Source organism: Sus scrofa, chromosome 6 (assembly GCF_054392235.1).
Source record: "Sus scrofa isolate SSC_HxYL_T2T_F1_AM1 chromosome 6, Sscrofa_HxYL_maternal_Yorkshire_Landrace_v2.0, whole genome shotgun sequence".
Taxonomy (NCBI): domain Eukaryota; kingdom Metazoa; phylum Chordata; class Mammalia; order Artiodactyla; family Suidae; genus Sus; species Sus scrofa.
Genome location: NC_139388.1, coordinates 73,003,123 through 73,026,959, shown reverse-complemented (window position 1 = coordinate 73,026,959; position 23,837 = coordinate 73,003,123). Strand labels below are relative to the sequence as shown.

The 23,837-nt window shown below is 49.5% G+C and overlaps 1 protein-coding gene across 6 annotated transcripts in view; it reads right to left on the bottom strand.

The window, feature by feature from the left end:
* Positions 1-19,787, bottom strand: part of PER3 (period circadian regulator 3) — a 60,484-nt gene extending 40,697 nt beyond the window's left edge. For 4 of the 6 annotated variants that reach the window (XR_014806987.1, XR_014806988.1, XM_021095271.2 and 1 more), the window contains exons 1-9: positions 19,008-19,787; positions 18,163-18,308; positions 16,329-16,447; positions 14,607-14,808; positions 10,734-10,782; positions 6,768-6,910; positions 4,812-4,890; positions 2,656-2,762; positions 1,466-1,622 (exon numbers count right to left, since the gene is read on the bottom strand). Coding sequence is in view for 3 of the 6 variants with exons in the window: in XM_021095271.2 (XP_020950930.2) it covers positions 1,466-1,622; positions 2,656-2,762; positions 4,812-4,890; positions 6,768-6,910; positions 10,734-10,782; positions 14,607-14,808; positions 16,329-16,447; positions 18,163-18,308; positions 19,008-19,186 (1,181 nt within the window). In the remaining 3 variants the exon portion in view is untranslated. Of the gene's footprint in view, positions 1-420; positions 584-1,465; positions 1,623-2,655; positions 2,763-4,811; positions 4,891-6,767; positions 6,911-10,733; positions 10,783-14,606; positions 14,809-16,328; positions 16,604-18,162; positions 18,309-19,007 lie in introns of those variants that run through there. The other 2 variants (XM_084962684.1, XM_084962685.1) reach the window with 2 other exon arrangements.
* Between the last annotated feature and the right edge of the window lie 4,050 nt (positions 19,788-23,837).

Here is a 23,837-nt window from a genome sequence, read left to right as displayed (position 1 = left end):
TAGCACAAACCAGCCTCCTGAGCCAGGGCGGCAAGGAGCCCAGCTCTTCCATTAAGGCTGCAGACCTGCCCTGATGGCAGTCAAACCCTGGGGCACAACCAGGTCAGAGCAGCCCTGAGGCTTCATCTCACCAGGGTTGCCCATCACTCAGTCACCACATTAAAATGGATAAAGTCAGTCTCACTGGTAGGTCCACGGTTCTCAGCTTTATGCTTAAATGTCCAAAGCTGGAGCACAAAATACAAGACAGAATTTCTCCATCTCAGCATGATACTGAAGAGGTAAGTATGATTTCCATTCTTAAAGAACCGGAGTTCTTTTCAGAGTTCCCCTTGCGGCTCAACAGGTTATGAACGTGACTAATATCCACAAGGATGCAGGTTCAATCCCTGGCCCCACTCAGTGGGTTAGGGATCCAGCGTTGCCTTGAGCTGTGGTGTAGATCACAGATGCGGCTTGGATTCCATGTTGCTATGGCTGTGGAGTAGGCTGGCAGCTACAGCTCTGGTTCGACCCTTAGCCTGGGAACTTTCATATGCTGCAAGTATAGCCCTAAAAAAGGAAAAAAAAAAAAAAAAAAAAACGACATCAAAGGGAAATTTACAGGCTGGCTGAGACAAGTACAGGTCAGTTTTAAATGGTCTGCAAAGTCCAGGGACGAGGAGCATCTGAGGCTATAGGAGTGGTGGGCTACACTGTTCCAGATCCATTTTTGCAAGACTGTTTTACAGACAGGGAATCACAGCCAAGCAGGCTGGAGCCAGCCATGCTGGCAGGAAAATACACATGGCAGAATCTAACTTTTTAAAATAAAGATTTGATAAAATTGACACCAGTGAAGTGGAATCTGACAGCAGAAGGCTGTTCTAAGAAGTTTTACGTGCCCGCGAAAGAGAACTTTAATGTTCAGAAGAAGAAAAAAACAAAAATAAAACCTCACCCATAACCCCACTACCCACAACAACCAATTATTATATTTCCCTCCTATTCAGAGTGTTCGTGTATCTTCAGCATAATCACATTAAAACATAATTATAATCGCATTGTACAAAAAAATCTGCACGCTGCTTTTTATCCTAACGCCTCAATTTCCTCTGTTCCACAATCTCTGTAAAAATTTTCACTGGCCAATACGCTAACAGGTCAAGCAACTATTTCCCAATTTACTTAATGGTGGACGTTTCAGCTGCTCTGAGTCTGCGATTAGGATTAAGTAACCCTGCACAATCTGTCTCTCCTTTATGAGGCTTTTTTGTATTTAGACGTTTTCTTCCCAGAAAGGAATCATTAAGCCAAAGAGGTAGAACCTAAACTTCCGACGCTCTTGCTGCTTAAGGCCGAGAGATCTTCCAGAAGCGCTGAAAAAAGAAACCCTCGCCTTCGTTCAGGTCACGTGTCAAATAATTCAAAGAATATCACTTGGAAAAAGAAGATTTTTTAGACCCATGAAAACCGACTGACTTACGTTCGAACTTGATGCTGACCGATGATGAGAGAAATCTTCCGGCTCCAGGGGTTCACAAAGCTGGACCAGCTGGAATCCAGGATGATGTAATCCCCATTTTGAGAACAGAATCTAATGGGTGAGTGGTCAAAGGGAGGCTGGCCCGCAAGCTTCAAGACTACATGGAACAGTGAGACAAAGGTACCACGTGCGGAACTCGGATCTTTCTTTCTTTAGTAAAGGAGGGTCAATGCACAGCGTTGTGCCAAAGGCGGCTGCACAGCAAAGGGACTCGTCGCGTCTCTCTGCACTCCCTTTCGCAGCGTATCTTCCGTCAGGGCCCATCCCAAAAAACTGGGCATCGTTCCCTGTGCTGCCCGGTAGGACGTTACTGCCTATCCTTCTAAACGTCACAGAATACGGGGTCCCACTCCCTCCCCGCTCCCCTGGGCAACTGCGAGTCTGTTCTCTATGTCAGTGAGTCTGTTTCTGCTCTGCAGACAGGTTCACTTGTGCCGTATACTGGATGCCACATACATGGTATCATATGGTATCTGTCTTTCTCTTTCTGACCTGCCTTAGTATCTCTTGCTGCATCCATGTTGCTGCCAATGGCATTATTTCATTCTTTTTATGGCTGAGTCGTATTCTTTGCATATATATATATATATATATATATATATATACACACACATATATATGCCATCTCTTCTTAATCCATTCACCCGTTGATGGACATTTGGGTTGTTTCCATGTCTTGGCTAATATGAATAGTGCTGCTATGAACACAGGGGTGCATGGATCCCTGCGAATTATGGTTTTGTCTGGATAGATGTCCAGGAGTGGGATTGCTGGATCACATGGTAGAGGTGCACAGAATGTTCTGAGGCACCTCCATACTGGTTTCCACAGTGGTTGCACCAATTTACATTCCCTTCAACAGTGCAGGAGGGGTCCCTTTTCTCCACACCTCCCTCTAGCAAAATCGCTATTTGTAGAACATGGATATGTACTGCAAATGTCTTTTTCAGGCAAAATGTTTTAGAATGTCAAAAGAGAAAAAGAATTGAGCAGTTTCAATACTCTGCTTTCCTGGTTAAAAGTTAACCTCCAGGGACTGGCGCTTGTGAGACACTTTAGTGAGAAGTGAAATAAAAAATGTAAAAAGATGAATGCAAAGAAACGTCCCCCCGGAAGGAAGGTGCGCTTACCCTTTTGGTGTACGGCGAGCATCAGAGCAGCATCTTCCGGGTGCAGGTGCGTCAGGATGGACGTGCCGATCAGATCCTGGGGCAGGTAACCCAGCAGAGGCACTGCTCTGGGCACAGACACAGCACAGGCAGCATACGTCATTTTTGTACCTTATATACATACGTTCAAGAATACTTTTCAACTAAACTCTAAATATGAAAAAAAAAGGTATGCAAAAGATGCTCATGACAGCATTTACAGAAGCAATAAACAATGAAAGGGCCTCTCCTGTGGGGAGACAGTTACACAATCTAACAAGTACTGGTCCTCTGACACGCTGCATCAAAATCATCTAAAACCAGACTTGCAGGCTCACCACAAACTTACTGAATCAGAGTATCTGGGGCAAGACTAAGGGTCTACACCTTTTTTTTTTTTTTTTTGGCTTTTTAGGGCTGCACCCATGGCATATGGAGGTTCCCAGGCTAGGGGTTGAATCAGAACTACAGCCGCCAGCCTACACCACAGCCACAGCAACACAGGATCCAAGCCGTGTCTGTGACCTATACCAAAACGCACGGCAAAACCAGATCCTTAACCCACTGACCGAGGCCAGGGATCGAGCCCGCAACCTCATGGTTCCTAGTCGGGTTCGTTTCTGCTGCACCACGACGGGAACTCCTCGGGTTTACACTTTTAACAAGTTCCTCAGAGGCCTCTGATGCCGTCCAATTCTCTGCCTTTTAAAAAATCTACAAAGACCACATCACAATATAGACAAATGCTGTGACGTTAAATGAATAAAGCAGGCTACGAATTTATGCAGAATAATTAAAATTATTCAAAAACAATGTCTCCTCAAAGGTAATATCGAATAGACTACCAGTCACAATGACACTGGCAGGATAAAAGCTCAGAGGAGAATTCTCAGGACCAGACATTCAGGAAGACTGAGAAAGAACCGGCTCCATAAACATCTCCCTTACGTTCAAATTCACAAATGCTTTCGAATGCAATCAATTTAAGCTTACTTTCAGAGCATCTGTAGCTACACCTCCTTACTTTCCACAGATTGTATTATACAAAGTTATCTCATCAATTACTGCTCAGTGCTAGGGCAACTAAATGTAATAAATGGGTAATAAGCCCATTTTCAGAGGTTAACGTTTTTTAAAAAATCAAAATTAATGCCTATCATAATTGTGTCAGGATCTTGACATTTTTGCTTTGTGTATCTGGGTGGTATGGTACCTGGCTCCCAGATTGCCAGATTCCACAATAAGTGAAACTTTTAGAGAAATGTGGGGAAATGGAGGGTACTGATCCGGAGAGGATAACGTCTTACTTTTCCAAATAAAGTCATTAAAAAACAACAATAAGCAACGACTACCGTCTACTGTCACTACTCTTTAAATAAGACTAATTTTAATCACCAAAAAAAGTGGGAAGGACTTAAGTTCAAAATAAATAACAATTCTGTAAATTACATAAACTCAGCTTTTTTTTTTTTGTCTTTTCTAGGGATGCGCCTGTGGCATATGGAAGTTCCCAGGCTAGGGGTGAAATTGGAGCTACAGCTGCTGGCCTCCACCACAGCTATAGCAATACCAGATCTTCAACCCACCGAGTGAAGCCAGGGATTGAACCCGCAACCTCATGGTTCCTAGTAGGATTCGTTAACCTCCGAGCCACGACGGGACCTCCTACATAAACTCAGTTTAAAAAAAAAAAAAAAAATCTGCCTTATTTTTCTTTCTCTCCCCCCCCTCACTTCACACTAATAAAAATTCATCATAAACAGCTTGGGACGCACTTGTCCAGTGGAAATTACACTGGCAAAGGGCAGGAGGCCAGAGTCTTGGTCTCGTTTTAACTGTAATCACATACTGTGCGGCCCAGATTCACTGTCCTTTTGCGCAAAATGGAAAAACACTCTCTGGCTTACCTAAAGCTTTTACATCACATATGATAACTTGTAAATCTTAAAAGTTTAATAATACACACGATATGTGTATTAAAAATTTAGATGACGTAAATTTCAAACAAAAACCCAATGCACAGATGGATGGACGTCAGTTAGTTATGCAGGGCAGACGTATGCAAATACAATGTCTACTTTATAATATTTCATTTATTTTCCGAAACAAATTTCTTTTAGGCTTAAAGAAGCACTTACCTTTCATCTATTTCAAGAAAAACGCACCCTGGGGTGTGTGTTGTGGTAAAAACCCTTTTATTCTCTGGGATTCGAGGAGCTATGACAAACAGAAAGACGTGTTGAAAGGCAAATATCTAATTAATTATCCACTTAACATGCGGCCAAGCAAAGAAACTCTGTGTGAAATGGCAGACATCTCACTTACGGGCCTGGCCTGAAAACTGGTCATTTTCGTTATGAACACTTTAATAATTTTCGTTATGAACAGGTAAGGTCGAAATGTGACACCACTCAAGTCAGCTTTAAACAGAGGGAGTCTGTGTGCACTGAAGAGCTTCCTTATCACAAACATCTGACAGTCACACCTGGAGTAACTTAGGGTTCAGGGTGAAATGTTTTATTTAGAGGCTGAATATAACTAAGCAAATAGGATTTGAAATGTCAGTACAACAGGAACATTTTTGTGTAATACAGTTGGAATGGCCAGTGCTACCATAGTCCACTCTGAAAGTACGGTGACGGATACCCCAGCGAGCAACCTGAGGGTGATGCTAATTCTGCGTTTGCTTATGCACGACTGCCCTTGCAAGAAACACGACGTGAATGCAGAAAACAGAGTTCCCGTTGTGGTTCAGCAGGGACGAATCCGACGAGCATCCATGAGGGTGTGGGTTTGATCCCTGGCCTCACTCAGTGGGTCGGGGATCGGGTGTTGCTTTGAGCTGTGGTGTATGTTGCAGACACAACTCAGGTCCTGCGTGGCTGTGGCGCCGGCTGGCAGCTGTAGCTCCAATTCAACCCCTAGCCTGGGAAGCTCCATTTGCCGAAGGGGCGGCTCCGAAAAGCAGAACGAATGAAAGGAAGGAAGGAGGGAAGGAAACAGCATCCAGCTGAATGGAGCCCCTGGGAACACTGAGAAACATGCACACACCCAAAACATGTGCCCACGGCCCCTGTGCACCTCGAGCGCCCCGAGCCACACCTGTTCACCCCGGGGTCAGACAACCTTCCTTCCACCCCCAGGACAATGCCCGAGCTGCAGCCCCTCTGACACCAGGTGTACAGCAGATGGCAGGGCTTTGCCAGGGTGATAAGCCATACTTACTGTAGCGTTTGTGCCCATCTTAATCATGAAGTGTGTGAAACTGTGTTACGAGAGCCCCATCTTATTTTTAATGTAGGATTACCTGAGTATTGTGCCCCATAAGCCTGGTGTGAATTGCGTGAATTTTTAGGAAAGCAAATGCTACATTACAGTAGAAATGACTGTAACTTCAAATGATACAGGGAAGCTGCTACTGTACTGATACGTGAATTTAGCAATGCGGTCTGTCACCACTAGATGCGAACTATGCTTTTTACCTAGGGGGTTATAAAAACACTTGAAAAACATAAATTCAGAGTTCCCATTGTGGCTCAGCAGTAACAAACCCAACTAGCATCCACAAGGCTGAGGATTTGATCCCTGGCCTCACTCACTGGGTTAAGGATCCGGCATTGCCGTGAGCTGTGGTCGCAGACGCGGCTCGGATCCTGAATTGCTGTGGCTGTGGTGTAGGCCGGCAGCTGCAGCTCCCATTCGACCCCCAGCCCAGGAGCTCCCATATGCTGCAGATGCAGCCCTGAAAAGCCAAAACAGAAACACAAATTCATTCTTGTGATCTCTATGAAACAATTCTGATGTTCTCATGTCACACAAGACAGAAGCAAAAGGCCACAGGAAGGTCACCAGTAGAGAAAGAATCAAAGGACCATGTACCTATGGCCAAGTCTGTGCTTGGGCCCCAGGCCGCGCTGTCCTTGAAGCAGAGCCCTGCACAGAGGTCAAGGTCAGCAGAGACTCGGTGGCGGGGGGACCAGCTCATGGCCAAGCTGGAGATTGGCTGCAGGACACAGGCTTTCAAGGGCTCCCTTCTGATGCTCTGACGTGCTGACACCTCACATCTGATCTAGAAGCAAATGCTCCTGACTCACCTGCGTAACCAGAACGAACCTTCTCCACCAGCAGGAGACAGCAGGGCTCGGGCTCCGGGCGGGCAGGGCTGTGCAGGTGGATCAGATAGGGAACGATCCGGAATGGGCCGTACAGCCGCTCGGGCTTCCCGGCGTCGCCTCCACTGCCGAGAACAAGGTCAGTTGGTTAGTGCCGCTACCGACACTAACCAACCTTCACTCGGTCCAACACGAAACTAGGCCAAGTGGACACTCTGGGGCTAACTTCCAAGTGAGACGTGTCCAAATCTAAAATGTTTAAACATGTTCATTTCAAAAAAAAGAAAATGTTTAAATTTCCAATACCCAAGGGCAACGCCACCCGTCTATGATCGAATGGAGGGGAGGCTTTCCGGAGAACCGGCTCACCCCCATGACCATGAAGGGGCCGCAAGTCCCAGGGTGACTTTCCCTTCTGCTGGGAAGGGGGACGGCCCAGTCTTGTCTCGCCCATCTGAACCACTTACCACATGATGGGAGGCAGGGTTCCCTGGGAGAGCCCCGGGCAGGCCCCCACCCCCAGCCCCATCCCCCCTCCCCACGCCCCCTTTCAAAGACCTGACTCAGGGGCACCACTTCAGCCCCTGTAGCCTGTGTCCTGCAGCCAGTCTTCGGCTTGGCCATGGGCTGGTTTACCCCCCCAGGTCTCTGCTGACCTTGACCTCTGTGCAGTGCTCTGCTTCAAGGACAGCGGAGCCTGGGGCCCAAGCATAGACTTGGCCACAGGTACATGGTTCTCTAATTCTTTCTCTACTGAGGCCAAGGCAGTGGGTGGGGACAGGGGTGGGGGGCTGTGAAGGGGATACACAACAGCAGAGCTAGAACCTGCCCCCCCCCACTGACTGCCAGGATGTCCATCCTGTGTGGTCACTCCGGCTGGACAAGATCCCCTTGGATGTGGGGCCACTACCCTCTCAGAGTCAACATCCTAGACTGAAGTCACGCCCCGCCATCTCCGCCCCGACCACCACTTGAATCCGTGTCCCTGGGTGCCCAGCGCCCCCCTCCGCCCTGCCTGCCCCTTCGCTGCCCAAACGCCAGCAGCTTGGGCCGCTTCTCTGCTCTCTGCAGCAGCCTCGGCCCTCACCTCTCCCGAGCTGACCTGCGCGTGTCTGCACCTGCAGTCTCGGCCGCTCCCGTTCCTGGGAGGGGAGCTGCTGGCCCAGGGCTTCTCAATGCCGTCGCTATGCCAACAACCTGAGCCCGGTCCTCGCCCCTGCAGCCCAGGCTCCCACACCAATGCCTGGTCAACCTCTCGAGGGAGAGCTCTCATCGAAGCTGCACGTCGTCTGATACCGAGTCACACGCCCTCCCCTCCGACTCCCCCCACCCTAGTCGTGGCACCTTGAGCCGAGACTCCCTCACCCAACTCCTTCCATCCCGCCCCCAAACAAAGCCATCCATCTATCCCGGCACCTGGATCACAGAAACATCTGGTATCCACCTGTCCCGCGTCCACCTCCCGCCTGGTCCAGGTCCTGCCGGTCCTCGGCTACATAGTGAAACCACCCTCCCAGCTCCTTCCCTGGTCCCCCTACCCGACCTTCAGCCTGCACATCACACGGTCACACAAACCTGTCACCACGTCAATGCTTTTTCCTTCTAAAGAAGTGAAAACGTCCTGTCTCTGCCACTGAAGGTTCCTGAAGCAACCCCAGACGGCAGGCGAGAAACAAAGGGCACCGTCCAAACTACTGGGCCTGGAGCTGACCTCCTTCGTCTAGTTAACCAGCAGCCCCTGCCCAGAGCTGACCTAGTTAGTCTAGTTAAGCAGCAGCGCCCGCTGGCCAAAGAGGGACGATGGAGCCCGGAGAACCTCATCTTTAGGACAACACTCTGAAGTATGAAGTGATAAGAGATCTGCAAACTGATCCAAAACAACATCGGGGTCACGGTAGCGGGGGGCCGGGGGGGGACGGACCCACGTGGTTGAGATGACTCAAGACTGGCCGTGGGTTCAAGTTATTCATGCTAAATGGTCATAACACTCCCTTGTATTGTTTTCCCCACTTTTACGTTATTTTGAAAAATTCCCAAAGTTTAAAAAATAACTAAGTGGTTAACCTGGACTAAACGACTCACTCAGAACTTCATGTGCCCTGTGCTTTGGCCCTGCTTCCTCATTGTCTTCCACGCCCCCGCCCAGGCCAGATGCGCTCTGCCCCAGGGCCTTTGCACTTGCCTGGAGCACTCTTCTCTTGGACACACGCACATACGGCTTGTTCCCTCACCTCCTTCGGGGCTCTGGCCCCAGTGAGGCTTCTCATCAGAGTTCCCTGACCGCCCGGAAGACACACAACCTCTCCACGGCCCAGCATCCCGACTCTGCTGGGGAACTTACTGCAGCCAACGCATGCATGTGTCCATAGCTTTATTATTGGTCCCAGGCCCTCCCCCCCAGAACGTAAGGTTCACGAGGACAGAACGTTGTTTTGAGCCCAGCACCTGTAACAGGGCCTGGCTCAGAAGAGGCATCAGAAGATATTTACTAACGTAACAAACACATACAGGACTTACTATGCAGCAGGCACTGCTCTCAGATCTTCATCAACTCCCGCGTCGGGGATGGAAAGAACCGAGGGAGCCCCTCCCCCTCCCCGCCTTCCCTCAGGTTACCCCTCCCCACGCATCCCAACACCCTTAGCTCAAGTAACCCCTGCTCCACGGAGCATCTGAATGATCCATGACAAGGACTCCTCCTTGCTCAATATCCAGAGCAGTTAGTGACTTCAGTACTCCTGCTGGCAGTCACGACATCAGTTTTTTTTCCTTTTTATGGCTCCGTATCCTTCGAGGCATATGGAAGTTTCCGGGCTAGGGGTTGAACTGGAACTGCAGCTGCCGGCCTACGCCACAGCCACAGCCACACTGGATCCGAGCCGCATCTGCAACCTACACCACAGCTCACGGCAATGCTGGATCCTGAACCCACTGAGCAGGTCCAGGGATCGAACCTGCACCCTCACAGAGGGTCCTTAACCCACTGAGCAACAATGGGAACTCCCCTTACGTCATGTAAAAACATTTTTTTCTTTTTACTGTGCAAGTAACATTAACATATCATAGTAAAATTAGAAGGAAAAAAATCACTAATAAGTCCTACTGGAAGCCAACAACTATTAAATTTTTTATCTCTTTTCTTCTAGTTCGCGGTCTCTGGGCCTCATACATCCGTCTCATACATGTACTACCCTGCTTTCTTTAAGGATGTCCAAAATTGCAAAAATTAATGTTACATGCGACTGAAACACAAAAACCAAACAAAACCAAAAGAACTCCAAACCACACTCATCTGAAAGTACATCTCATGTCCAGTGAGTCTCACATGGTCCTGGGTTAAGAATGACTTTTCTGGTCTTTTCTCCTACTGCATGAATTATCTACTTTTCTCATGAGCACACACAGCTTCTCTCCAATAAAAATACAAACTTCTTACAGGAAGAGCCAAGTCTTGTCTTGCATCCACAGTGGCCCTACCTGAACAGAGAAGAATCAAGTGCAAAAATAAAATCAGAGGGATTGGGAGTTCCCTGGTGGCTCAGCAGGTTAAGAGTCCAGCACAGTCACTGCAGCAGCTCGGGTCACGGATGTGGTGCAGGTTCCATCCCTGGCCCCGGGAACTTCCACATGCTGTGGGTGTGCCCCCCCCCAAAAAAATCAGAGAGATACATTTGGAATCTGAGATTAAAAGACACAGGTTATTATGCATAAAATAAATAACCAACAAGGACCTACTGCATAACACAGGGAACTATATCCAACAGCTGTAATAACCTATCATGGAAAAGAATCTGAAAAAGGAGAGAGACATATGTATAAATGCATCACGTTGCTGCACACCTGAAACACTGTAAATCAACTCTACTGCAATAAAAACTAAAAATTATAAATAAAACAAAGCCAGAGCCTAATGCACCGTTTCTGGCTTCCACAGGCCCTCAAACTCACCGGATCCTGCAGAAAAAGGACTTCACGGGCGCGAGGTCATGCGGTGAGGCTGCCGGAAACAAAGACACACACGTCAGCACCCCGCCCCTAAAGCAGTTCCTTCTCCAACATCGTCAGCTACTGCCAAACAGTAAACTGCTTTTTCAAAGTGAGAGCCACACTTGATTAAAGTAAGACCCCTCCCTGTCACTGAGATCTAGTTGTATCCGGTCTCTTCCGGGGGGGGGGGGGGGGTGGCTTTCGGATTCGAACAGTAACCCTCAGGTGAGACAGTGAGGAGGCCAGACCCAGGTTTTTGCTCCTTCCACCTGCCGTCCTGTCTGTATTGCAACACCTGCCCAGACTCGCCACTTCAATCGTCGACCTGATAATCCTGCGACACAATTATTTTGGTGGTAACACTCAAGTCCACTGGAAGAGTCTGGACGTGTCCCCAAAACTGGGCATTTAGACTCCTTAGAGCTTTGGGGGTACAGGATAGAGAAATTTCCTCCATTGTTTTTTCTCTCCTTGGATAAACTCCCCAGAGCATCATCTTCCTTGGTTAAATATGATCATTTAATGACTCTCATCACACTTAAGCAAAGGAAGCTCCAGCAGACTGTACACATTCGGGGCATTCGCAACACCTTCTCACAACCTCACGCCAATGGCTCTGCTTTCTTGATTTTGGCACCTGTTTTGTTGACTTGTGCGGTGGTCATTCAGCAATGTCTCATGTGCCCATCTTCGGACAGATGAGGAAACGGAACCCATTCCCCGTGCCTGCTGACCACGTTTACTTCCTCTGGTTGAGCTCCCTGAATATGTATCTTTGGAGGATTTGTTCGCTGGAGTGGAAAGGCCTCAGTTATACAAAGCAAGGAAATGTTTAAAACCAAGAAGATGTTTTTTAAAAAAATACACTAAATGAGCATTACAATGAGAATGCGAAAGAACCAAAATACCAAACATGGTCCAGGTTTTCCTACTTCTAAGGATCATAGGAAGAATCAGAAAATGGGCTTTTCAATGATCAAGAAAAACGTTCACAATAAAAAAAAAAACTGGGAGTTCCTGTTGTGGCTCAGAGATCAGCAAACCCGACTAGCATCCATGAGGACATGGTTCAATCCCTGGCCTCACTCCGTGGGTTAAGGATCCAGTGGTGCCATGAGCTGTGGTGTAGATCGCAGATGCGACTCAGATCCCGAGTTACTGCGGCTGTGGCATAGGCTGGCGGCTACAGCTCTGATTCAACCCGGAGCCTGGGAACCTCCACACGCCGTGGGGGCGGCCCTAAAAAGCCAAAAAGCCAAAAACCACAAAACCCCTGCAATATAAAAGTAAAGGAACCAATGATCAAACTATCATAATTCATGAGACTGTGATGGTTACGGTCCCAGAATTCTGAAACCAGAAGTTCTTACAGAATGTCTGTGACAGATACATGAAAGAACTTGATCGAGTGAGCCTAAGAAATCCGTTACTTTAAGATAGGCCACAGTCTTAACAGAGAAAGGTTTCAGTAAAAGCTTAGATAAATTCATGGGGGAATTCAGGTAAGATGAGACTGTTTCAAAAACATTCTTCATCTTCTGAGCTGATTCTCGTGGACACGAACCGTCCCTTGGTCCAGTTCCAGATGCTCAGCTTTGTCCGATGACAGTCCTTCTGCTTTAAGGTGCAGCCCCAGCAACTGTGTGGTCAGAGGGGCCCCGGATTCATGCTGCCAAGGTGAAGGCCGGCTCCAGTCACAGGCAGTATGACCTTGGCTGAGTCACTTAGCCCTGTGCCTCTGTGACTTTGGCGCAGTTCCTGGCTCTGGGGAACCTAGCTGACCGCCGCCGGAGCCCTGGCCCGGACTTGTGCGTGGAGTGGTACCTCGGCAGGACCCTTCCGTGGAGATGCCAGGCTCCTCCAGCATGTGACAGAGCTTGGACTCCCCTCTGGCCTCCTGGCCCTGCTGCTGGCTGAGCTGTGCTGCAGCCCAAGGCCCCTGCTCCCTGGCCCTCCTTGTCCTTCCAGCCAGGCCTGTGCTGCGGGCCCTGGGCCCCTCTCACCTCCCCGCATCCCGCCTCCCCCAGTGAGCCTCCCGCTTCTCTGTGGACCCAGGCCATCGCAGTTACTGTAGCCGTCCACTGGGGGAACAACAGCACCTGCACCCCACAAGGTCCTGTGAAGACTAACAGTTAATCCACCAAAGCACAGAGAGGGTCTCCATGTCTCCAGGACCAAGAGAAGGTCAACAAAAGCAAAGAGACAAACATGGACAAGGAGAGGCGGAAAACACACGTCGAGGAAAGTGGAAGAGAAATGAAGCTGGTGTGTCTAGTGATGGGAACAGGAGGCGGAGCCGGAAGGGAGCAAGAGCGACACGTGTCTCTCCTGAAGCTTATACAGAACGTGGGTCTGTCGCTGAGAAGAGAAGCCTGTGAGGGGTCACGTGACGGAACTGAGTACTGGGTTCAAATCCAGGATGAGTACGTTCCAGGGATCTTTTTCCCAACAGAGTGAACGGACTTAATGCTATTTGAAAATGATCATGACAGTTGATTTTGTGAATGGTTTTTTTTTTTTTTTTTCTCTTTTTAGGGCCACACACCCGGCATATGGAGGTTCCCAGGCTAGGGGTCTAATCGGAGCTACAGCTGCCGGCCTGCACCATAGCCACAGCAACGCAGGATCCTAGTGGTGCCTGCGACCCACACCACAGCTCATGGCAACACCGGATCCTTAAGCCACTGAGCAAGGCCAGGGATTGAACCTGTGTCCTCATGAATACTAGTCAGGCTCTTTACCACTGAACCACAACAGGAACTCTGGGAATGTGTTTTTTTAACCACAATAAAGTAATTAAAATTTTTCTAAAACAAGAGAAAAGGGTTCAGAATCAAGAATAAAGTTCATCTGGAGTCCCCGTCGTGGCACGGGGGAAACGAATCCCACTAGAAAGCATGAGGTTGCGGGTTTGATCCCTAACCTTGCTCAGGGAGTTCAGGATCCAGCATTGCTGTGGCTGTGGTGTAGGACGGCAGCTGCAGCTCCAATTCAACCCCTAGCCTGGGAACCTCCGTATGCCACAGGTGCCGCCCTAAAAAGACAGATAAAGACCAAAAAAAAATAAGTTCATCTACACTAAGCTCTTTAAGAGATGCTTCACAGGAGTTCCCTGGTGGCTCAGCGGGGTAAGGATGCAGCACTGTCACTGCTGTGGCTCTGTGTGGTATGGGTTTGTTCCCTGACCTGGGAACCTCCACATGCCACAGGTGTGGCCAAAAAGAAAAAAGACAGAGAGGGACACTTCACAAAGAATATGAACTAAGGATAAAGGGTGACCTAAGAAAGAAAAACGAATGAATGAATGAAAGGTCACAGGGTCACAAAGAAAACTGAAAACCGGCATTCCCCCGCCAGCTCAGGAAAAGCAGCATTTCACAAGGAAAACAAAGTGACGAGAGTCGTACCTTTCAGGGAGAAACAAACAAACAAACTGGAAAAGGGATCTACCCTTGAGAAGTTTATCTCCAGAGCAAAACAGAGAAATAATGAAGTCAGTGTAAGAGGAAAAATACTGAGGTTTATTAATTTAAAGGAAACACAGAACCTCTGTAGCAATTAACCTGCTACTGGGCATGCTGCAATCACACCCTATTTATAGCAGACAATCTGCAAAATTAATCTGACTCCATGGAAGCCTACTTAGTGGATCTTTAGGTTATTGGAAGCATTTATAACACTGTTTTCATCACAATCTGCCTTTGAAAATAAAGAAATAAGATAAACCATATCATTTGTATGGTGTAAATAATACATTAATTTGTGTACTATTTCTGGGAGAATGAAACTGATCTTTAGCAGGTAAGACAAACATCTGAATATGGGCCCCATTACCTCTTTGGGTCCAGTTGTTCCAGAAAGGAAGCTGGGCGTGGGCGGTGTGCGAGTAGAACACGCCCACATCCTGAGGCGCAAGCAGTTCAGCGAAGGGCGAGGACTCCAAGAGCTCCTTCCTGCAGTTCAGGACTGAGGGAGCTTGTTCGGAAATGTGCACTAACCGCCCGGACAGAAATGAAAAAACTGCCACAAAGGTATCCTAAGAGAAACATTGAAAACAGATGCAAAATACTGAGATACTTACTAGCAACATGCCCCGAATGGATTTCATCTAGAGTTTCCACCACCGTCAGTAGTTTAAAACACACACACACACACACACATCCTGCAAAGGCAACAAAACATACTTCTCAGTTATCACCGGAAAACCTGCATTTTTCCTTCTGAAGGTTTACGTTCTAGGCCAAAAAAAAACCCAGCTCATTCTACACTGACTAAACATATACCGTGTATACACTTCTGATTCCTTCTTCTTTGCAAAATGTGCTATAAACCTGCTGAAAGGAAGGGCTTCTCTCCACCACTGCGTATTCCAGGCTGCAAGGCCAAGTTCAAAACCCACTTCCGGGAGTTCCCGTCACAGCTCAGTGGTTAACGAATCCGACTAGGAACCATGAGGTGGCGGGTTCAATCCCTGGCCTTGCTCAGTGGGTTGAGGATCCGGCATTGCCATGAGCTGTGGTGTAGGTTGCAGATGCAGCTCGGATCCTGCATTGCTGTGGCTCTGGCGTAGGCCAGCAGCTACAACTCCAATTGGACCCCTAGCCTGGGAACCTCCATTTGCTGCGGGAGTGGCCCCAGAAAAGGCAAAAAGACAAAATAAGATAAAATTAAAATAAAAAACCCCACTTCCTCCATGATGCTGTCTCTGACAAACCTCATTACACAAGAATCATGGCTCCAATGTGTCCCACTGGACATAAACCTAACTTATTTGTAACCAGCCACTGGGTGGATCTGCCAGCTCTGGCGTACAGAACGTTCTCCTCTCCGGCTTTCTCCTGACCCTCTTAAAGGGAAAACATTTTCTCGAACTTTTTTTCCTCTTAAATATCCACAGCAGCTACTTCGGCACCACAAACACACCAGTGAGTCAAATCAGCCCTGTACTATCAGGGATAGCGCATGTTCCAATATGGTAAGGTCTTCAAGTCACAACTACACAGAGGTCTAAACATCAATTCGGTACGTCTCCATTGCATCGCCAACACAGGAGGATTCATTATCCTGCCAACATGAAGAGATGAACAGAAGACATACTAAAGAGCTCTTCTGAAATTTTACAAAAAATGACAGCATCTCAACTTGCCTGTCCTGTAACATCCAGTTGTCACAACTTGAGGTAGGAGATACGGGAACGAAGAGAGGTGTGAGCAGAAATGAACAATTTGGAGATTAGCATATGATGCCAAAGATTACTCTGCCGTGTTATTTTTCTCCCTTAATTGGAGAGCATGCAGGGAGGCTGAGGGGACAGAGGCGCCTGGTTACCGGAGCAAAGGAAACCACTTCTCATGCGCTGCTTCCTGCTCTGGGCTGTATTTGCTCCGGCAAGCCAGTGCAGGAGAAGCTGCTCGATGCCCCTTTGGTGGTCTCCTAGCGCTGACCTCAAATCTTCGGTACTGAGACGCTCGGCTCTTATTTGGAAAAGTCTACTGCTAGATAAGAGCGTTAGGAAAAGTCACCCAGGTTGATACGGCAAAATCTGTGACCTCTTACTGTGTTTTTGGAAGCGTGCTCCGAAGCAATAGTGGCCAGCTCCTCCGGACGGTACACGGTCACATCTGCTTGAGGCGCTCCGTTGTTCTGCCGGAGACTCTGGAAGAACTCACTGTTTGCTATGAAACACAGGAGAATAAACAGGGAGTGCAGGGACAACCGCATGCTTAGGGAAGCATTTTTATCACTATTACAGTCGGCTGATCTTTGGGGATGAGGCCACCTGAGCGTGGTTTTCCTTGAAACCAGATCCTCTTCTTCTTTCACCTAAAATACTGATAGTTGTACAAACTTAAGATTTTGAATGTTATAGATGCTGCACGTTCTGGATCACAAGGAACAAGATACACTTAAGGTACCAAAACAAGGTGCCCAAGCCAAAAATTCCAAATACACGCAGAGAAAATCCTTTTTTTTTTTTTTTTTTTTTTTTTTGTCTCTTTGCCTTTTCTAGGGCTGGTCCCGCGGCACATGGAGGTTCCCAGGCTAGGGGTCTAATTGGAGCTGTAGCCACCAGCCTACACCAGGGCCACAGCAACTCGGGATCCGAGCCGCATCTGTGACCCACACCACAGCTCACGGCAACGCTGGATCCTTAACCCACTGAGCAAGGCCAGGGATCAAACCCACCACCTCATGATTCCTAGTCAGATTCATTAACCACTGCGCCATGACGGGAACTCCCAACGCAGAGGAGATTCTTCTGGCAGAAACCTTTACTCTGGTTTTCAAGAACTGTGCCCCATATTCGAAGCCACAGGGATTTGTGCTAGAGAGTCTGCGCATTTTTAAAATCCCCGGAGAAGAAGTCGGAAAAGTCATAAAAAGAAAAAAGCACTTACAGCCATTTGTTTTTAATCGGGTCGTTTCCTGACACACCATGACTGCATTTTAAAATTATGTCTAAGACAGGGAAAGATAAACTATTCAGTCAAATGTAATGTTCCCTCACGGTCCCAGAAGACAAGGTTCTTTAAAAAGTGAATCTTCGGGAGTTCCCACTGTGGCTCAGCAGAAACGAATCTGACTCGCATCCATGAGGACACAGGTTCGATTCCTGGCCTCGCTCAGTGGGTTAAGGATCCAGCGTTGCTGTGAGTTGTGGTGGAGGTCACAGATGTGGCTCGGATCTGGCACTGCTGTGGCTGTGGTGTAGCGGCTCAGATCTGGCACTGCTGTGGCTGTGGTGTAGCCTGGCGGCTACAGCTCCGATTCAGCCCCTAGCCTGGGAACCTCCATATGCTGCAGGTGAGGCCCTAAAAATACAAAAAAAAAAAAAAAAAAAAGGAGTTCCTGCCATAGCTCAGTGGTTAATGAATCTGACTAATAACCATGAGGCTACAGGTTCATCCCTGGCCTTGCTCAGTGGGTTAAGGATCCAGTGTTGCTGTGAGCTGTGGTGTATGTTGCAGATGCGGCTTGGATCCCACGTTGCTGTGGCTGTGGTGTAGGCTGGCGGCTACAGCTCCGATTCAGCCCCTAGCCTGGGAATGTACATATGCTGCGGGAGCGGCCCAAGAAATGGAAAAAAGACCAAAAAAAAAAAAAGCGAATTTTCAAAGCGTCCTTAAGCCAAACGCTACCCTCTTGAAACAAATCAGCAAAATGCTGCATGGTTACAAAGCTGTTACACAACCAAGGCTCTCCCAGTGCTATTGTGAATATCTCACTTGCTAACAGCACCAGTGCAGATCTGCTCGTCCCATACAAAGCACCATGAAAAGCTCCAGACGCTTCTGTAACTAAAACCACGAGGGATCACGCCTCCGGCCTGGCTGAGGTTTAGGAGCCGGTGTGCACATGCCCGACTGTATGCGTCCCGCAGCTGGTTTACCTTGAACGCTGTGCACACAGCGAAGGGCATAGTTGAGGGCGTCCAGAGTGCTTGGTTTGCTGTGTCTCGCCGATGGGAAGTGTGTTTTCATTTCTTGGACCACCGTGATAAGTTCTTCAAACACTCTGTCTCGATCTTGCTGTTCACTGTAAGAGAAAAGATGACAAACTCATCGTACTTTCACTTTTTTTAGAAAGCATAGTTGGTTTACAGCGTTGTGCCAATTTCTGCTGTGTAGCGAAGCAACCCAATCCATCTTACATCTGTCTATCTATCTATCCATTCTGTTTGTCATATTATCCTCCATCATGGTCTATCCCAACAGACTGGATAGAGTTCCCTGGGCTGTACAGCAGGACCTCACTGCTTATCCATTCTAAATGTCCTAGTTTGCATCTACTAACCCCAAACACCCCGCCCATCCTGCTCCCTCCCCCTCCCCCTTGGCAACCACCAGTCTATTCTCCAGGTCTGCAAACTCACACTGTCAATGATAATAAGTCAACTGTTGTCTTGAACAGCACATTACATGCCAGGCCCGCTTTCTAAGTGCTCAATATGGATCAGCTCATTTAGTTCATCGGTGTATGACCCCTTTCTAACAGGTGGAGACTCCCAGGCAAAGAAACGGGTAAAACTTGGACACTTTCCACTCCCTCATACTCCCTCTGGCCCAGACTCAGCTCAATCCCTCAAACACTCTGTACCTATTTGGCAGTAATTTCCTCCAGTTTCTCCAGGGCCTCTCATTCTAAGTTGTCTGAGCCTCCTCCTAAACTTTTTTCTCGGCTCACAAAGTATTAGGTTTAAGCCTGCCCTCCCACAAACCCATCAGGTTATGTCACCTGTGGCTGGTCTCCGTGTATTTGCCCTGCAGCTGGTGTTTCTGGTGCCACATCTCCGCAGAGTCTTTCCCCAGGGCCTCAGGACCGCTGGCCTGTGGTCCTTCAAGTTCGGGTCGCTGGTTCCCCCTGGGGTTCTGAGATTTACTCCTGGACATTTCTAGATCTTCGCAGGCTTCCATCGTTCGCCTGGCAGCCCTCAGTCTGTCGCCTGCTTCTTTTTTACTTTGCAATCAGCGACGGAAACTTATTTCTTATTTTGGTCCATGCCATAGCACTAGAAAAAACTGTCACCCATCACAAGCCGGCAGTTACTGATCTTTGTTCACCTGGAGGCACTTTCTCGCCAGTGTTCTTCCACAGTCCTGGACATGCCCATTCTAGGAGGACCACCCTGGACAGGAAGGGTGGAAACAAGGATGGCAAGTGTCAAGAGAAACTGTAGCCGGAAACCAGGCTGTGGCTCGCGGGCTGTGCAGCCCTGCGGGGACCCCCGGTCCCGGCCGTTGCAAAGCCAGGCTCGGCCTCCCCGCTCGCCCTGAGTCGGCGGCGTGCATCCAAGAACCCGGCAACTTGAATCACAAACTTCCGGGCGCCTCAGGTTCCCGGCCCCACAACGCAAGGCAGGCTCCCAGCATCCGCCGCTGGCGGGCTCCGAGACCTCCCCGCCCGGGCCGAGCTCTCACCCGCCGCCGATACCGCCGCCGCTCGCCCTAGGGGCCGGGTCCCGGGCAGTCTCGGGGCCCGCCGCGTGCGGGGCGGCTGCCGCGCCGCGCCCCCCGCGCGCCACGTGACGTGGCTCCGCCCCTGGGCCGCGCGATTGGCCTCCGCCCGAGGCTCTGCGGTCCCCCATTGGCCCGGGGGCGGGGCCCGCACCGCGGAGCCCGGGTTACATAAGCGCAGGCGAGCGAGACGGGGCAAAGGGCTCAGAAAACGTTACGTAACCCTGGAGGTCGGGCCGAGGAGGACGCTCGGCCAATCCCCGCAGGCTGGCGCGTAGGCAGAGGGCGGAGGGCCCCTGAGTCCCGGCCCCCTTTACGAGGGCGGGGGAAATGGGCCCTTCGGGCTGATGCAGCCAGAGCCGCAGTCATAGGGTGCTGGAGCCGCCAGTCACAAGGGGGCGGGCCCCGGGGCGGTGGGGTGGGCGGGGCCTGCTCGGACTCCACCCAAGAAGAGGTGGCTGCCAGGAGCGCGGGGCTGGTGTCCGCTGCTCCCGCGCGCGATTTCGGGAGAGCGGCTTGGCGTTGCTGGCTGTCGGATCGGGGTCCCGCTGAGCAGCAGGAAGAAGGCGTTGGACGTCCGCGCGCTTTCTCTGCGTCTTCTAGGGATGCCTTTGTTTCCCTCTTTTTTAACGACCTTCTTGCTCTCACTTGCAGCAACTCGCTAAGTGAAGGACTCAGAGGACCCGGGCAGTGTAGCAAATCTGGAAAAAAAATCAAACCCGGTTTTCCGAAGAGGAATTTTGACGGTGGAACTTAGACATTTCCCTGGTCTTCCTAAAGTGAAAAATTCATTTGGTAACTGGAGGAAGACTAGTGTGTGTAAAAGACGCAATTTCGGGAAACGATGTAGAGAAGCCCTTTAAAACACTATCCGCCTGAAGGCGCCTTTTAATTGTGCCTTGACTCCTCCGAAATGGCAGGTACCGCGCAGAAGTCGGCCCCTCTCCAGCGCCTGGTACATCAGAAATCTTCAGTGTTTGTTGGATGACTGACAGGAATTGTAAATAAAGGAAGTGGGGGGAGTGAAGCGTGGCAGGTGTTCCTATGTATTGGATATACCACCTATTTTTCCAAGTGATGCTCTCCTTTCTCTGAAGCTGTGTTGTGTTCACCGGCATTGGTTCAACACATATTTATTGAGTGCATCCAGGGGCAGTGGTGGACTGTGGTCCCTGAAGATAGAGTGGTGGCAAAAGTCCCAGCCACTCAGGGAATCTCCATTTGATTCAGCCATAAAATACGAACAGCTTCATGAAGTTCAGAGAAGGGAAGGTGCTCTGTGGAACAGGAAAGAGCTGCTGGAAAGACGGGTACCTGAGCTGGGAGTGGAGGGCAAAGGGGGCAGGTGGCCCAGGCCACGGCAGGTGGTCGGGGAAGGACTCTCTGAGAAGGTGAAATTGAAACCCGAGGGTGATGAGGGGCTAGGGAAATGGCCCCCAGTGGCGGGACGGGCCTCTCCAGGGGCCCTGAAGCAGGTTTGCTGTTGAGAAACAGGTAGGTAGTATACTTTGTCTGGAGAATAGAAAGAGGGCCATGAGGTCAGGAATTTAGGAAAAGCCACCTCGCGGTGGCCCCTGTAACTAGGGAAAGCAAAGTGGGTTTGTTTCCAAAAGGAGTGGAAAGAAAGAGGTTTTCAGCAGGATGATGATCTGTGTCAGGCAGACTCTGTTGCACAGAAAACAGGTGAGAGTCAGGAGGCTATTAGAAAAAATGAAAAGGAGCTGAGGGTAGCTTGGGTCAGGGCAGTGCCAGGAAAGATGGTGAGAGAAGACAGAATTGGGAAGCATCTGGGGCACAGCGTGTGGCAGGTGAATTGAATGTAGGTTGTGAGAAGAGAGGGGGCGACCCCCTGAGCTTCTGGGTTAAGCCGTGCTGCACACGATGGGACATGAACTTAGGTGGGCAAGTCGGGGCCAGGCAGGTTTAATGAAGGGAGAATAGAGAGCTGGTTTGCCCACGTCGTGTTTGAGGTGTGCGTATACATCCAGGTGGGGTTGGCAGGGGGATACCGCTTATGTGTGGGAGTCAGCAGAGTCTCTGTGGAGTTCAGTGATGGCTAAGTGGTGTCAGCGAGAGAGTACCGACAGAAAAGGGCCAAAGGCCCAGATGTCGCGTGCACGGAGATTCAGAGATCAGGCAGGGGGCCGAGCAAAGACTGAGGGGCAGTAGAGGAGCCTGGCATCCAGGGAGCTAGATGATGAAGGCTTTCAAGGGGAGAGCTGGCACCTGTAGCCAGTGCTGGTGACCTGCAGGTGAGACAAAGGCAGAGAATTTCCTGCTGGGCTTCGCCATCCCTGGTTAAAGATGTCTCAGGGTTGTGGATTGAAGAAAAAGAGGAACGTGGGGCAGGGGCTACAGGAGCGGCAGGGAGGAATTTTGCCGTGAAGGGCTGTAGACAGGTGTCTGTTGGCGGGAGGAAGGGATGTGGGGATGGCCAGGAAGTGATCCACTAAGGAGGGAGAGTGAGTGATGCAGGAAGCAAGAGCTGCAGACAAGAGGCAGCTGCCGTAGAGACGTCCTTCCTGAGGCTGGGGATCCAGAGCTCCGGCCCGAGGCAGGCCCTTCCGCCAGCAGTGGACTGTCAGTGGTCTTGGCAGGTGAAGGACAAACAGATGTCTAAATGCCCGCAGCTTGGTATTTAAAGGAGGAGGGGGGAAAAGAGTTTTTTTTCCTAATAATTATGTCATAATTGATTTATTTCGTAAATTCTAGTTTTGCAGAGAGGTTTCTGCTCGTGTGAGAAGCAGCTCAGTTGGAAATAAAGATGCCTGTTCACTTTTCAAAAAACGTTTCATTGAAATCTAGTTGATTCACAATGTTGTGTTAGTTTCAAGTGTACAGCAAAGTGGTTAAGTTGTACATGCATATGTGTGTATACTTTTTTAGATTCTTTTCCATTATAGATTTTTTTTTTTTTTGGTCTTTTTAGGGCCGCACCCGCAGCATATGGAGGTTCCCAGGCCAGGGGTGGAATCAGAGCTGCAGCGGCTGACCTACGCCACAGCAACGCAGGATCTGAGCCACATCTGTGACCTACACCACAGCTCACGGCAATGCCGGATCCTTAACCCACTGAGCGAGGCCAGGTATTGAACCTGTGTCCTCGTGAATACTAGTCAGATTTGTTTCTGCCGAGCCACAACAGGAACTCCAGGATGCTTACTTTTAAATGCATTAAGCAGCCTGGTCAGTTTTAGAGCAGTTAATCCTCATTCAAAACCAAAAAAAAAAAATTACCATACTTTAAAAAAAGTTTTATTAGTGATGCAAATAAAGAATTACCATGGGAGTTCCCGTTGTGGCACAGTGGTTAACGAATCCGACTAGGAACCATGAGGTTGCGGGTTCGGTCCCTGCCCTTGCTCGGGGGTTAACGTTCTGGCGTTGCTGTGAGCTGTGGTGTAGGTTGCAGACGCGGCTCGGATCCCGCGTTGCTGTGGCTCTGGCGTAGGCTGGTGGCTACAGCTCCAATTCTACCCCTAGCCTGGGAACCTCCATATGCTGCGGGAGCGGCCCAAGAAATAGCAAAAAGACAAAAAAAACAAAAAACAAAAAACAAAAAAAAGAATTACCATGAAGGAGACACAATTCATTAGAAAATACAAGATGAGGGGAACGTTCCCCCTTTCTGTGACTGAAACTGTCCCCATAAAAATATTCACAAACATCCCACTTCTCCTTTGGGTGACAGATAGTACGCCCTCCCCGCTCCGAGGGGAGCTGTGGCCACTTGACTTGCTTTGGCCAGTGAGAAGTGAGCAGAGCTGCTGGATCCACTGGATTAAGCCAAGGTGCGATTCCTGTTAACCTGAGACAAGTGTTTCCACGACGTCCCCCTCCTCCCTCCCGAAGGGGACGAAGGGGACGGAGGATAGAGCCTTCCTGCTGACAGCACTGGACAGAGCACAAACGAGCAAAAGCTAAGCCTCTGAGAGCGGGGCGGGGGGAGGGGGGTATAGCACACGTCCAGCTTATCCTGAGTGATACAGATAGTGACAAATCGGCAAGTCCCAGGGACCTGTCCAGTGTGGTCACCGGGTGGGTGGTGGCGCCATTCTCTGGAACAGACACTTAACGATGGAGCGTGAGGCGGGGGATGGTTCATTCTGTT